Here is a 15192-nt window from a genome sequence, read left to right as displayed (position 1 = left end):
ATATTTTCAAGAACATGATAGCTTAATTGGGTTCGAATAAACCGACTGAGCTAGGTCAATGTCCACCCATCGTCTACTTAATTCGTTTCTTAATATTCTTCCATCTTCGAATGGTGGATAAGAACTAGACTGGCTTTGGCTCGCCAAGCACACAGAGCTGATGAGCTAGAAAGATTGACCCGTTACGATTATAGCCTTAGGTTTAGCAGGGTCAGGCTTTCTAAAGGTCTGATCGGTAAATGTCTCTTATATTTAAGAAAATAAGGAAGCTTAATTGAGTTCGAATAAATCAAGCCAAGCTAGCTCGTTATCCACCCATCGTCTACTTAATTCACCTCTTAATATTCTTCCATCTTTGAAGGATGGATAAGAACTAGATTGGCTTTGACTAGCCAAGCACGCTAAGCTAATGAGCCGCAAAGATTGATCCCGTACGATTATAGCCTTAGGTTTAGTGGGTTTAGGCTTTCTAAAGTCTTATCGGTAAATGTCTCTTTTATTTTTTAAATATGGAAGCTTAATTGAGTTTGAATAAATCGATCCGAGCTAGCTCGTTATCCACCCACCGCCTACTCAATTCGCCTCTTAATGCTTTTCCATCTAACTGTGAATAAGAACGTAGACAGGTTTTGGCTCGCCAAACACGATAAGCAGATGAGCTGGAAAGGTTGTCCGTTACGATTATAGCCCTAAACACCCGGTGAAAAGTAATCAAAAGGTGAATTGCGCAGACGACCAAAAAAAACTCGTCGCTAGCCAGTGTCGCAATGCAGAGTATCCGCATGGAACGGCTCTGTATTCTTCTCATCTAATAATTAATTTTTTCTGATTTTCTCAAACAAAATTCTATGAGTGTTCAATAGAATCGTAGAAATGCGGTGGTGATCTACCAGTAAGACCAATCGACTGTCCTCAAAAGTTTTGAAAACATCATTGAAATTACAAAGTTTATATACTAGTAGAATTTTTACTGAAGCAGTAGATAGTTTGAAATAATTGACTTTCTTTCGTTTGCTCCTTATAATTTGCCCCCAACAAAAATACCAAATAAAGCTAGTAGGAGACTTGAGATAACAAAAGGAAGAAAAGAAGGACGCCCAAATGCGGAATGGTTTTAAGGATAACCGGCTGCCACCGGCTACTTCCGGCGACCCCGCTTTCTATATATACCGGCCTCTTTTTCCACCCTCTCCACACACCCTCTCTACTCCGCCCTTTCGTCCCCGTCTCCGGCCGTTTCCCACCGCCGCTCGCCGGAGCTAGCCAAGCTTTTGTTGCATATACCCTTCACTCCAAAAGCTCCCACCTTTCTGACACCGCCGGCCGGATTGGCCGTCCATGTAAAATTGTTCTTCTTGAATCCTGAGGTTAGCTAGCGGCCGTAGGAATAGGATCGTCGCGCCATCTCCGGCGGCGTGTAGGATGCCCGTCCAAGATTGGGACTGAGGCGGCGGCGGCTAAATGTACCGCAAGAACGCGTCGGCACTCACCTGCTTCTACCTGTACCTCCTCTGGTTCTTCTTCCTGAAAAAGTAGCAGAGCAAGCGATCGATCGAGCCGGCGACTCGTGATTGAGATTGTTTGGGTTTGATACATCTATAGGTGTTCTCGTTGATTGATTGGAAGTTTGGAAGTGGTGATCTCGGCGATGGAGCTGGATCTGAACGTGGAGGAGAAGCCGGCGGCGGTGGCGCGGAGCGACTCCGGGACGTCGGAGTCGTCGGTGCTGAACGCGGAGGCGTCCTGCGGCGGGGGCGCCGCGCCGGCCGAGGAGGCCTCCAGCTCGACGCGCCAGCCGGCGCCGGCGCCGCGGGCGGTGCTCGAGTTCAGCATCCTGAGGAGCTCGGCGTCCGCCGAGGGCGAGAACGACGTCGGCGCCGACGACGACGAGGAGGAGGCGACCCCCTCGCCCCCACCTCCGCCGCCGCGGCACTACTACCAGCACGTGCTGCAGCCGCAACAACTCGTCACCCAAGAGCTGTTCCCAGCCGCGGCCGCCGGCGGCGGTCCGCCGGCGATGCCCGTGCCGCAGCATTGGGCCGAGCTCGGCTTCTTCCGCCCCGCGGCGCCGCCTCCGGACATGAGGATCCTGCAGCTGCAGCAGCAGGCGCACGCGCCGCCCCCGCCGCCGCCGGCGGCCCAGCCGCCGGTGGCCAAGAAGAGCCGCCGCGGCCCGCGCTCCCGCAGCTCGCAGTACCGCGGCGTGACCTTCTACCGCCGCACCGGCCGCTGGGAATCCCATATCTGGTCCGTACACCAATCCCTCCAACCACCCCCAAAAAGAAACCCGATTTTTTCCTCAAATATCACCGACTGATTTTGCAGTTCTTACAAATTTTCTTGCTCCTGTTCATCGCCGAATGCAGGGATTGCGGCAAGCAGGTGTACTTGGGTGGGTTTGACACTGCACATGCTGCTGCAAGGTACGTACAAATTTAATTAAGCACGTACGCAGTACATAATTGTGATGTGATCATCACCTGAACCACCTGTACTGCAACTCTGAAGTTATGTCTCCACTCTGTTCATTTCACCGTGCCAAATTGACCTTGGGATGTTCCGCAGGGCGTACGATCGAGCGGCGATCAAGTTCCGCGGCGTCGACGCCGACATAAACTTCAACCTCAGCGACTACGAGGACGACATGAAGCAGGTGATCAGCAAAGCCACCAACCAGTGTTCCTCATCCAACCAAATTATTCAGATGCAGAGTGCATTAGTACTGTTGTTGAAACTGATGAACTGAAGGAATTCTGAGTTCTGACTCTGTTGTTGTTGTTGTTTGGTGGATGTTCTGGATCAGATGAAGGGCCTATCCAAGGAGGAGTTCGTGCACGTGCTGCGGCGGCAGAGCACCGGCTTCTCGCGGGGCAGCTCCAAGTACAGAGGCGTCACCCTGCACAAGTGCGGCCGGTGGGAGGCGCGCATGGGCCAGTTCCTCGGCAAGAAGTAAGAACAAATTCCCCTTTCCATTTTGCACCAGTTTTACATTTCTTACTTCATGGCATGTTGCACTGAATGCACTTGTGAAGTTACATATGCATCTCTGGATGTGATTGTGCTGCGGCCTATCTGATCTGAATCTGAATCTCATAAGAGAGAGTCATGATCAGATCAAACAAGATCCCATGATCCATTAGGAATGTATTTTAAGCAGTAGTTCTTAGGTTCAAAATAAGATGCATAGATCAGGAAGAATGAAATGAAATAGTAGTAGGCAGTGGATAGGGAGTTCCTCAAACAACATGCTTGGGTGCAGGTACATATATCTTGGGCTATTCGACAATGAAGTAGAGGCTGCAAGGTTCCTGAGCTTGGATTCTGCCCATTGATGCACAATAAAAAAGTTGTTTCTTTTTTCTCCATCAACCGAAGTACCAACTCGAATCTCTTCTCTTTGTTTCTCTTCTTCTTTTTCTTGTCCCGGAAAAATCAGGGCTTACGACAAGGCGGCGATCAAATGCAATGGTAGAGAGGCCGTGACCAACTTCGAGCCGAGCACCTATGATGCGGAGCTGCTCAATGAAGTTGCTGCTGAAGGTAACAACATGATAAGAAAGTTGATTGTTTTTATTTTTAACCTTGTCATGTCTGTATCTGTAATTTGGCAAAATTCTGCGTTGGCGATTAGCTGATGAACTTGAACTCGATTATTACGATTGGCAGGCGCAGATGTCGACCTCAACTTGAGCATATCTCAACCAACTTCACAAAGTCCCAAAAGGGATAAGAGCAGCCTTGGCCTGCAACTCCACCATGGATCATATGATGGCTCTGAACTAAAGAGACCAAAGGCAAGTACAAATGCTTTCTTTAAAAGATTGGGCAACCAGTCCAATTTCACTGCTGGATTTGTATGGCCATCTGATCCACTATGTGATTAATAATTGAGTTTCACTATCACCATGCTAGTGACTGCAGTATGATGCCCTATCGTAACAAAGTCTTTTTCCTAGTTTACTTCATAGGAACTTCTACAGCTATTGTCAAAATTAAATTTCACCGTCGGCTGACCCGCCGCCCAAACTATATTCACCACACAGTAACATGTTTACTTTTCCTGCCTGACTATGGTTATCTATCTATTTTTCATTCAGAAATTAAATAGCTTGGGAAGATTATTAGTTGACATTCAACTGGAAATAATCTTTTGCGTGTTATGCAGGTCGATGCTCCCCCTGAGATGGTTGCGATCCCTCATCGGTACCCCCTTCTGACCGAGCATCCACCAATCTGGCATGGCCAATCATATCCCCTCTTTTTAAATAATGAGGTGAGGTGATACTAAATTTTAAAGCTCCTTTCACCTAAAATTTTCATGGTGGCTCTGATGACGCCCGATATGGATCGGACCGTACATATTGAGCATGTCGACGCCACTCTGTTTTGCAATCAGAACTGGCTGATGCAGACTGATAGTGCCCTTGCAGCTGTTACTGTTGTACTTAGCGTCAATTAAACATTTTCTCGTGTGGCTGCAGTTATAGCTCAAGTTGGCCTGATTTTCATAGTCCACCCAATCCCTGTTGAGTTCAGAGTCATTAATTCCTAGCACAATTTTCATATGCAGGATCTTGAGTCCTCACAAACTGTCAAATTGGGTAGCACTACTACTAGTCATAGGATATACTCCCTCCGTCCCGAAATAAGTGTCTCAACTTTACAAAGTTGAGACACTTATTTATATAGTATAAATATGCTTGATTTTTCCTCCTAAAGGAACATCCTAGAGAGTTGACGATTCAGATTTAGCCCACTCCAATAATTTGGTCAATATTCCTTCATGTGGCTAAGAACGTTTTGGTGTTCTATTTTGTATGCTATTATTTATAATAGTATGACCACTGTTCAGAGGTTTTATTTATTTATAGCGAGAAAAGAGATCTGAATCGTACCAATACTATTTTAATAGTATGAGTACATCTCACAGCTTTACTTGGAAGCAAAAGAAAGCTAGCAAGTCGGCACCATATAGTAATAGGATTAGTACACAGTTTGCCATTTGTTTTGAAAATCCAAAATTGGTTTACCATTCTACTTTTCCTAAATTATCCTCTCAGATTCCTCAACTACTAAACTTCAAGAGTATCTTCACATGTGTCATTTTCTTATTTTATTTTTCCTGGAAAGCAAGTTCAACTGGAGTACATATCTACCTCACCTTTATGTCGATCAAAGCGATAGGAATTAGACTGATTCTACAAAAGAAACAAAGAACAATCCAATTTCTGCCAATTTTGTTGAATTTATCCTACATGAGCAAGCTAAATTATTCTTCATTTATGCAGGAAGCAGCCAGAGATCATAGCAGGAGGCCAGAGGTGGCCACAGGGGCTGTTCCAACCTGGGCATGGAGGGTGAGCCACCCTCCTCCAACACAACCCATGCCACTCTTCTCGTCGTCATCGTCTGCTGCAGCATCATCAGGATTCTCCAAAACCGCCGCGGCAGCTGCCCCCGGCGCCCCATCGGCCTCATTCCGCTTCGACCCGATGGCGCCATCATCATCGTCAAGCAACCAACACCACCACCACCACCCCCGCTGAAAAAGAAGCCATACTGTAAATTTTCTGGGAAGCCAGTATCTTTTTGCCCCTCCGGCGTTTCAGCGTTTTCGGTCTTGCGCCGGGGTGGTTTCATGTAGTGGATTGGATTCATGACTGTATTTCCCATGCTGCCCAAAGTGAAATGTCCCTTCTTCTCTGCGCTCTCTGCATCGGCGCATTGGTCCCATAATTCTCGCTGTCAGATACTAACCTCAGCTCATCTCACCATCTGAGATGGATTTATACCATTGTTGTAGACAAACCTGTCACTGAAATTCAGCAGTACCGATACCATAAGATAAGAGGAACCTTTACTTTGGGAATTATTCCAGTCCCTTTTCTTGGATGTCAGTTGGCTCTTGTTTTTGCTCTACAGCCAACCACCACTGCTGAATTGCACTGTTGTTTGTTCTTGCACTGTTACAAGATTTGGCTCTAACGGATGCCAAAGCATCTGGTGCAAGAATATAAATACTTGAGTCTTGAGATAACATCTAAAACAATTATGGACTTCATGATATTGAAAAGAAGTAATCTACATGACTCCTAAATTCTGTAGAATTGCTAGAAAGTATGCCTAGAAATGTCAATTACTAAAAATGGTGATCTCCAATGGAAAAATATCTCTCTGAAATGGATGGTTTCCAAAAAAGTATGAATGGTTACATCAATAAAAATAGCATGGAACAAAAACAGATACTTCAGAAGCACTAGAGCAGTTGGACTATGACAGTTTCCTGTGTAATTTCCTCCAGAACAAATTCAGAACTGTTTGAAGACAGTAGCATGGAGTGACACATGACCTCGTCTGCTGTTAAATCCGACGGGACGCTGCAGTGATTTTGTCAGGTAAAAAGCTTCTCTGTCGGGGATGGTGAAATATACCCGACGGCATCTCTCGGCGTCGATCGAGTCACTGGTCGGCCAAAAGTTTGGAGAGGGAATCCGTCACGTGAAAGGGCACATGTTTTTGACAGCCACCCTATGCAGTAGTAAGATCACTGCTAGATAAGATAAAGATTTTTTTTTGAAAGAGATGCATATAGATAGATAGATGCCCTCCAAATATGCGACTGAATCGAGAACCGTGCACACTCGCATGCATTTGTTCCACCAGAGGGCATGTGCGAAACAGATGAATTCGACACGAATTTTCGCAGGAAACAAGTTTACTTTTGCGGGAATTATCAAAACCCTTTGGTCCAAACAGGACTCGGTTTCGTTCCCTTTGAGAAGAAAGAACTGGAAGATGCATGCATGCTACTAGATCTACTGCCACCCTCCAATCCCATGATTGTATTACTTTTGTTTACTTGCCTCGATATGCCTCTGAAGGTGTTCATCAAGCAAAATTTGAAGCAGACAAGTAGGAAATACTTTTTGCTGGTTTTGATGAGGAAGGAAGGACCACATCAACTTTACCATGGAAGCAACATGAGATTATATATCAAATGGCACGAAACCCCTACCAAGGGAATCGCTTGAAAGGCAAATTTGGTGTCAACAGAAACTGGACCAAAATAAAATTCAAGGCCATAAGGCTAATTTGTTTAGTTATCTTATAGTTCTCACACAAGAAATCGAGTTCCGTCGGTCTCCAACTTCAGCTGTAAAAACACTAGGTGGCGCTATTACGGCTTTCTGGCATCCATTTTCACATGGCTTAGGCACGTTTCCAATGGTAAGAAGAAAGATATTGGTATTATGCGTGATGTTTGAGTTCTTGTTTATATCCTCAAAAAAATTCACAGTGAGAATTGGGAAAATAATATATTTTGAGATGTTTTCATCAATAATAAGAAAGAAGCTAGTCCTATTAATACTCACAAGCACATCGTTGAAATCTCAAAATCCTAGAAAATAATGATAGGAAATCCGCACAAATGACACATCCAATCTGTGTTTGCAAGAGTCAAACTGGTCATCGGCTGAGGAGAAACAAAATATCTGCTGAGCTTGATTTGGTGGCTACAATAATGCAACTTAAAGAATCAAGCGAGGGTACAATTTCAAAATGGCTATGATAACCGTCGTACAGGTGTCGACGTGTAACATTATAGTATTTTGATGCCTTCGTCAGTTCTGTCATTTCATTATTCGTTCCAAGAAAGGAGGCCTAAAAATATTCACGCAACAGCTCCATTAGATCACCGACAAACAACCATCAGGTACCATAGAAAAACAAGCTGAAAACTTAAAGTACAACCACCCATCTTCAACACTAAGACACTACAACCCCCCAACCATCAAATTAATTAGTGAAATCTTTAAGGTGTGGTTAATTTTCATTTGAGAAAAAACTTTTTTTGTACGAAAGTAACAAGTTTGACCCACTGAATTTGGCTTTTAGGGGGTAAGATGCACAATTATATGGTACATATACAACTTTTGTGGAACAAAAAGCTGTAGTGTAGAGTAATCATCAGCATTAGACCTCGTAATTTTGTACTTGTTGTTAAGGCTTCAATGTCAATGACAGTTTGTAACGGTCTCGAAAGAAGAAGTGCTCTTATGCATAGCATCGACAAAAGTAAAATAAATAAATAAAGCCCAATTTGGGTTTTTTAAGGATTGAGGATGTCCTTGCTTTTTCGCTTCCATGTGGTGGGTCTCTCTCTCTCCTTTTGGCATGATTCCTTTGAGAGGAAATATATGTATATCCTTGGCCTGTCGGAATTGCGTCACTGCTTACGTTAATTCGCAACCTGATTGTAATAATCTTATAGCATGACATGGACTAGAGGGGGATTAAAGTATGAATGGTGGGCGCAGCAGTACTATATTAGGCCTGATGGCATTGTTTATGCTGGAGGTTGATGGTGATTCCTTGTATTAGTTGTACTCGAATGAGTTCTTTTTAAAAGCTGGTCTTGTTGTTTGTACCATGCTTTGTTTATTGGAGATAATCTTGTACACCCTGCAGATGTGTAATATACTATCAACTTAACACATGTACTCACTTTAGCACACTGCCCCTTATATAAGAAAAAGGGAGTTGAATAGCCATGATTAGTGAACTGGTCATCATGATCTGGATTTTGTTAATCCCTTCTTAAACCTATGCATTATTCACTAGTGTGGTATCCATGAATACTGGAGGTGACATAAAAAATTCAGAACTTCAAATCCCATTTGTAAACCCCATTTTTTTTCTTGATTTTCCGAGAGCTGAATTATTTTCTGCTAAAGTATTCTGCTCCAAACAGAGACTTAATATGTTCTTAAGGTGGATAGCTTATCATGGCAAGCAAGAGGCAGCATATATCCACAGAGCCAAATGACATAGTTGAATGAAACAAGTTGTATACTACTATGTGTTCAGAACTTCAGATTGGCCAGATCCAGCTTTTGTTTATATAGGTGTGAGTGCATAGAGTTGATCAACACAATACATCATATACCATATATTCAAAAGATATTATATTGTTGGACTTTTGATGCTCAGGACGAAAGAGATCATGTGAAATGTTGCTCCACTCAGTAGAGCTGTCGAGATACATATGCAGCCAACATTTATATTCACACAAAATTTGATTTTGATGGTGACACAACACCTATACTGATCTTGCACGACCCATCGCTGTCGACCGTGCGGTTACAAAATAATACAATCCACGAGATAGACCTGGCCCTGCACAAACTATCCAAAGAAATTTGTGACGATGAATCAGGCACAAAAAGAATGTACTGTCTTCGCAGTTACACGGGGATTTTGCAGGAATTCCGAGGAAATTACAGTGCTACTTGAAGTATCGATGCGTCCCAAAGAGACTAGAAGTTATATGCTTCCTTCATGATCCACGTAGAAATTTCCACGTTAACATGGAATTATCTAAATGTGCATCCAAAGGGTCACTATTTCTCGAAAAAAGATTGCATTTGAAACAGAACAAGGACTTCCCCTGTTTTATGCAAAAGTCATATGTTTGCCTTTATAATTTACTGCACTGAAACAAGGCCATCTTTTTACCCCTCCCCCCAATCCTGGTCTGTCATATGGTTTTGGTGACGTGCCTATGCTTTTGCAAGCACGTGCCATAAAAAAAATGTATCGTCTCTGTAGTTACATGGAATTTTGCAGGAACACAGAAACCGCAGCACTACTTGAAGTATTTCTGTGTCCCAAGGAGATTAGAAGTTATCTACATGGCTTCCTGCAAGATTCGCGTAGAAATTACCATGTTAACATGGAATTTCGTAAATGAACTGTCTCTCGAAAAACTCTCTCGGCATGTGCCTGTTTTGGGGGTTTTAGGCCTTGTTAAGTTGTGCCCTGAGCAAAACCCATTTTGTGGTTCACCTGTTTTGTGTACTCTGGTGTCTGATGTCGTGTGTGTTGTGTTGGACTGTTCGAATCTTGTTGGCTTGTGACGGTTTGCTTTATATATAAAGCAGGGTGAAAGCATTTTTCGGTTAAACACGCCGAGGAGTTCCACAGTCTTATGCAAAATTATAAGTATTTTTTAAAAGGAGTTGTACTGCAATGAAACTGGGGCACGTCTAGGTCTCGCTTATTGCGTGACTGACAGGACGCTAGCCTCTGTCTCGTGGATTAGGCTGGCCCACTACACCCTATGGTCGCCAATTTAGTTGAGTTGGCTATGTATGGTTTAGTTGCTAAAAGGAGGCCAGATACAATTTTATATATACCCAAAAATCGTATGATTTTCTATTTCTAAAAAACATACATCTTTGTGTTTTTTCTTCAAAAAAAATGAATTTCTGTGGAAATAATTTTATTTTACTTATTTTATAAAAAAGTTCACGATGTATAAAAAAATTCATCGTGTCTTTAAAAAATTATTCCTAGCCTAAATCAAAATGTTCATGGTGTGTTAGAAGCATTCACGCGTATTTGAAAGAATGTTCTTATACATGTATTAAAAAAAATTAGTCGTGTCTTCAAAAATATCCATCTAGTTTTACAATTTTTTGGTACCATTCAAAAAATGTTCACAAATTTTAAAAATGGTCATGACATATAAAAGAAATTCATAGAATTGTCAAATATGACATACAAATAACTGTTCACTCCTATTTTTATAAAAATAACATGGAAAATGGAAAAGAAAAAAAGAGGAAAATAAAATAACTGGAAGAAAAAAAGAAAACTAAAAAGGAACATGAAAATTAAAGGAAATCAAAACTCAAAAACCGTTAAAGTAAAACAAATTTAAAAACCGACCATAGAAGGTTCCAAAACCACACAAAAAACGCTTCAAACTGTAGCTTTTTTTTGCGTATTTCAAAGAATGTTCTTATACATGCATTAAAAAATGTTGGTCATGTATTAAAAAATGTTCATCTAGTTTTTAAAATTTGTCATACCATTCATGTTAGCACGTTTAAAAATTCATGAAATTTAAAAATGTTCACAAAACGTAAAAATGTTCACAAAACGGACAAATTTTTAAGAATGGTCATGATATATAAAAAAATTTCGTGGAATCATAGAAAAATAGAATTTTTTTTAAATATGACATACCAAAAACTGTTCAGACCTATTTTTATGAAAAACATGGAAATGAAAAATAAGAAAAATTGGAAGAAAAAAACCGAAAAGGGAACATGAAAATAAAAAACAAAACTAAAACGGGCAAATTAAAAGAAAGGAAAAAAACGGCCATAGAAGGTTCCAAAACCACAGAAAAAACGCTGTAGGCTGTAGCTTATAAGCTTTGCAAAACCATCGGCATGCCCAGTCAGACGGACGGTGGAAAACAGCGAGATATAGTCGTTGCGTTGAAACAGGCCAACTTTTCTTGAGTTCTTAATGGACCAGATACCTTTTTGGAGGATCTAACAGGCCAGAGATTCCATTTAGGAGCACAGTAGTTCAGCCCAGATTGGTGAGAAAGAATTCAAAATATAAAGGATTGATCAGAAAGAGATAATTATGTTTAACCCCCTAAACTGTCAGGTTTGACACGTATTTCCTCCTAAACTATTATTGGCCTAATTAACAAACCCGGTTTACTCTTCCACCCTACTGATGACTTGTTAGCGGACATGTCTACGGTTTAATTTTCTTCACCTACTAAGCAACAACATGTTGGCTTTGGCACTGGAAGGGGTTAATTTGCTGTATGTTGTGGCGACCGAATGGCTTCTCTCCGAGGCTTATGTTCCAACAATCATCAATGACCGATTATATATATTACAAGTCAGTAATAAATATCTCAAACGGTCTAACTTGAACGAAAAAGTTATCATTAAACAGTCGTATATATGACCGATTAGTGATGTCATCACAGATGGGCCAATATCGCCATTTTTAGGGGAAACCCAAGCTTTATTGATCAAACTCCCGAAGGAGAGGAATGCAGAAGGGATGATGTGGTTGTAGCAACCAAACATGTCTACCCTGATCAAGATAGTTCGAAAACTTGGCTAACCTATCAGCATCCACATTTGTAGCAAGACTTCCAAACAAGAAATTACAATTGAAAAAGGCAGATCTATGCTTGATTTCTCTAATGATTGAACCATATGCTCCCTGGGTCCCCTTCTTAGTGTCACTGATGATCTGTTTCGGGTCTGAAGCTACGACAAAATTGTTTATCTGAAGATCTTCAGCCAGAGCCAAAGCCTCCCGGCAGGCTATAGCCTCCATGGTGGCGTTGTCAGTTATGCCTTCGATCACTAGTGCTGAACTTCCCATAAAATTACCCTGTAAATCCCTGCAAACGGTCGTTGCTGCGCCTCTGATTTGGTTCCTCGCAATGGCTGCATCAACATGAATCTTGCAAAATCCATGAGGTGGTGCTTTTGGCCTTGTTAATCTTCTCGTTGATTGTACCGATGTACTAGCTGGCTTCTTGGGCAGCATGCCTAGATCATCAATGAACCTGCCCAATATCACCTACCAGAAGTCTACTTTGTCCTGTTCCCATTGTACCATTCATATCTGATGCGCTTACATTTCGGCACGTCAGTGTGATTTTACGCCTAGGTTAAGGCCGACCGCAATGCACTCCTTGGCCAGTCCATATAAAAGATCCTAACCATAGAGAGATAATTATTCTTTCTATCTTCAAGTGCTTCTCCTCTCCTCTAGCTGTTGGACACCTCACCATACCGTCAACCAACCCCCTCGAGAGAGCTCATCGTCGTGGATCTTCCCCGGCCTCATGCGGATTCAGCTCCGACCCGCCCCGTCCCCAACGTCGATGGCGATGTTTGCCTCACGCGGGGCCCCCCCCCTCCTTGATGCAACTATCCCCTACGAGCCCTCCTAGAGGCTAGGCTAGAAGAGGAGGAGGAGCTCTTCGCCTCTCCATCCTTTCCTGTTCTCTCCAGCACTAGGATGACGAGTTCACTTATGGTTGCTTCCTCCTTCCCACCCCTCCTAGCGGGTGAGCTAGCCATCTCTCCCGACTCCATCCTCACATATGAGTCGGTAAAATTTGGGTCCAATTTGTATGTAAATGCAATTGCACGAAATTGTCAACACACAACACATTTAGGTTTTGTTTCTACATACATGGCTGACACCAGATTTTGGCATGGTTATAAATGTAACTAAGATTGACTCAAATGATAAATATCTCACCATGAAATTTCTTCGTCTCCTCAAGACAAATAATTATGTTTTTTTGGATCACCTCGATACAACGTCGTATGCAACTTAGAGAGCCAAAACAGTCCGACCGAACTATACTTGAAATTGAGTGCCCGGCCCCCACATATTTATACATGTCAGAAGGTATTGACACTGTAGCACATGATTTTTCTAGGTTTTAAGAAAACTATGTTGTAGAATGCAAAACATTTTCAAAATTATGAACAATTTTTTAAGGCGTCAATTTTTTTATAAAAGGCGAACATTTTTGGAAACCATGATCATATTTAGAAAATAAAAATATTTTTTACAATCATGAGCAATTTTTGAAATCACAATTTTTTTTTTGAAATTGGGAATATTTCTTGGAATTTTGAACAAGTTTAGAAACTCAAACATTCTAGAAAAAATCCGGACATTTTTTAAAAACAAGAACATTCTCTGAATTTGACAATAAATATATGAACATGGAATGTTTTTTAATTTTTGGAAAACATGGACATTTTTTAAATTCCGATTTGTTTAAAAAGGACATTTAAAAAAAGGCATACAAAACCAGTAAAATAAAAGAACATGAAAAAGGAAAAAGGAAATAAACAACCAGACTGAAACCTTCCGGGAGGTTTCCAAAACCCGAGAACGTGTGTTTTCAAATGCGCCGTCCCAAGGAACCACTAGCGAGCGAATTCATGTGCGAAGTGGCGTTAATTGACACAATATGCGTCGAATGAGAAATTCCACAGGGGGAACCCTCCAACTAGTTGCTCCCAGAATTACCCTTTTTGATTTAGAAAAGTCTAAAAAAATTGAGACAAGTTAGAAAAGTTTAGTGGATTAAACAAAGGTAACAAGCGCTCGGGCTTCAACGATGGTAAGAAAAAAAAATGGCCTTATTTGAATATTTGTACGATCCAGAAAAGCTCAGTGAGGCCCATTACTTACACATTCTAGTACAAGCCTCGTGTGTCAAAAGAACTTCCTATTTGTCGCAAGTTCTGACAAATTGTGCAAGAGCTATATCTCGCTTACTGCAAGACTACCTTCTATCTCGCTGAACGCTTTTTCTATTCTGTACAAAACTAGGTTAGCCCGTTTCTTAGCTCTTGATCAACTGATTGTTCGGGCGCGCTTGATTGCACGTTGGTAGCGTACGCCACATTTTGTTATGTTTTATTATTTTTCATTTTTCTTTCGGATTTTTCTATCTTTATGGGTTTCTTTGTTTTTTTTTCTTTGATTTTTTCATCGCTTTACTTTGTTTTATTCCTGGTCTTTACTTAGTTTTTCCTTTCCTTCTTTTTTTTGTTTTCTGTAGTTTCTTTCTCCGTTTTCATTGTTTTTTCTTCTTTCCTATTTTCTTATTTTTCTTTGTTTCTTTGATGGTTTCCATCGATTTTTCTTTGTTTTCCTTTGTTTATTTCTGGTTTTTTTTTACCTTTTTCATTCTTTTTCATTGATTTTCTTCGATTTTTAATTTCGCCTTTTTTGTATTTATTCGGTCTGTATGTTTTTCTTCGCTTCGTTGTTTCTTTGTCGACTTTCATTGGTTTTATCTTTGTTCAACATATGTTGACCTTTCTCAGTACACATTCTAATTTTTTTGTATACATCAGAAACATTTTTTAACTAGATGATTAACATTTTTTTGAAAACTAGTTTTTACACACACATTGTACACTTTTGGTATGTATCTACATTTTCTATGTATACATTTAACATTTTCCAAATATAATATTAACATTTTTTGATTACATGGTCTGCATTTTTCAATACATGGAGAATTTTTTAATGGCAAACTGTTAGAATTTTTTTTAAAATATTCACATTTTCCAAAAACTATTTGGGAACTCAAGAAGAGTTCCTATGTTCCAAAAATGTTCACAAATTCGAAAAATATTCATGTTTTCAAAATCGCTCATGTTTCCCCAAAAATAGAAACTAAAAAAAAATTCGCATTTCAAAAGAAATTTTTGCTTTTTTTCCTAGAAAATGTTCGAAAATAATAATAAAATCCATCGCCACAGTAACACGAGAGCTCCCCAATGCTACAACCTCTATGGCTACAACAACAGATCTCACAGTACT

General features: G+C 41.0%; 1 protein-coding gene across 2 annotated transcripts; it reads left to right on the top strand.

The window, feature by feature from the left end:
* Positions 1 to 1179: 1179 nt before the first annotated feature.
* On the top strand, positions 1180 to 5872 carry LOC125545497 (APETALA2-like protein 1). 2 transcript variants are annotated; one of them, XM_048709456.1, is made up of 9 exons: positions 1180 to 2247; positions 2367 to 2423; positions 2566 to 2653; positions 2804 to 2949; positions 3260 to 3304; positions 3437 to 3540; positions 3667 to 3794; positions 4166 to 4273; positions 5289 to 5872. In XM_048709456.1, the coding sequence occupies exons 1-9, from the start codon at positions 1649 to 1651 to the stop codon at positions 5544 to 5546; spliced, it is 1533 nt and encodes a 510-aa protein (XP_048565413.1). In that variant the 5' UTR covers positions 1180 to 1648; the 3' UTR covers positions 5547 to 5872. The 2 variants fall into 2 exon arrangements, with proteins under 2 accessions (XP_048565413.1, XP_048565418.1); XM_048709461.1 differs by lacking the exon at positions 3260 to 3304.
* Positions 5873 to 15192: the final 9320 nt, after the last annotated feature.

This window comes from Triticum urartu, chromosome 1 (assembly GCF_003073215.2).
Source record: "Triticum urartu cultivar G1812 chromosome 1, Tu2.1, whole genome shotgun sequence".
NCBI lineage: Eukaryota > Viridiplantae > Streptophyta > Magnoliopsida > Poales > Poaceae > Triticum > Triticum urartu.
This window is presented reverse-complemented; position numbering and strand designations above follow the sequence as displayed.

Coding starts and splice junctions, on each gene's coding strand:
- LOC125545497 (XM_048709456.1), top strand. CDS start 1,649: ATGGAGCTGGATCTGAACGTGGAGGAGAAGCCGGCGGCGGTGGCGCGG. Junction 2,654..2,803: donor ACGAGGACGACATGAAGCAG/GTGATCAGCAAA, acceptor GTTCTGGATCAG/ATGAAGGGCCTATCCAAGGA. Junction 2,950..3,259: donor GGCCAGTTCCTCGGCAAGAA/GTAAGAACAAAT, acceptor GCTTGGGTGCAG/GTACATATATCTTGGGCTAT.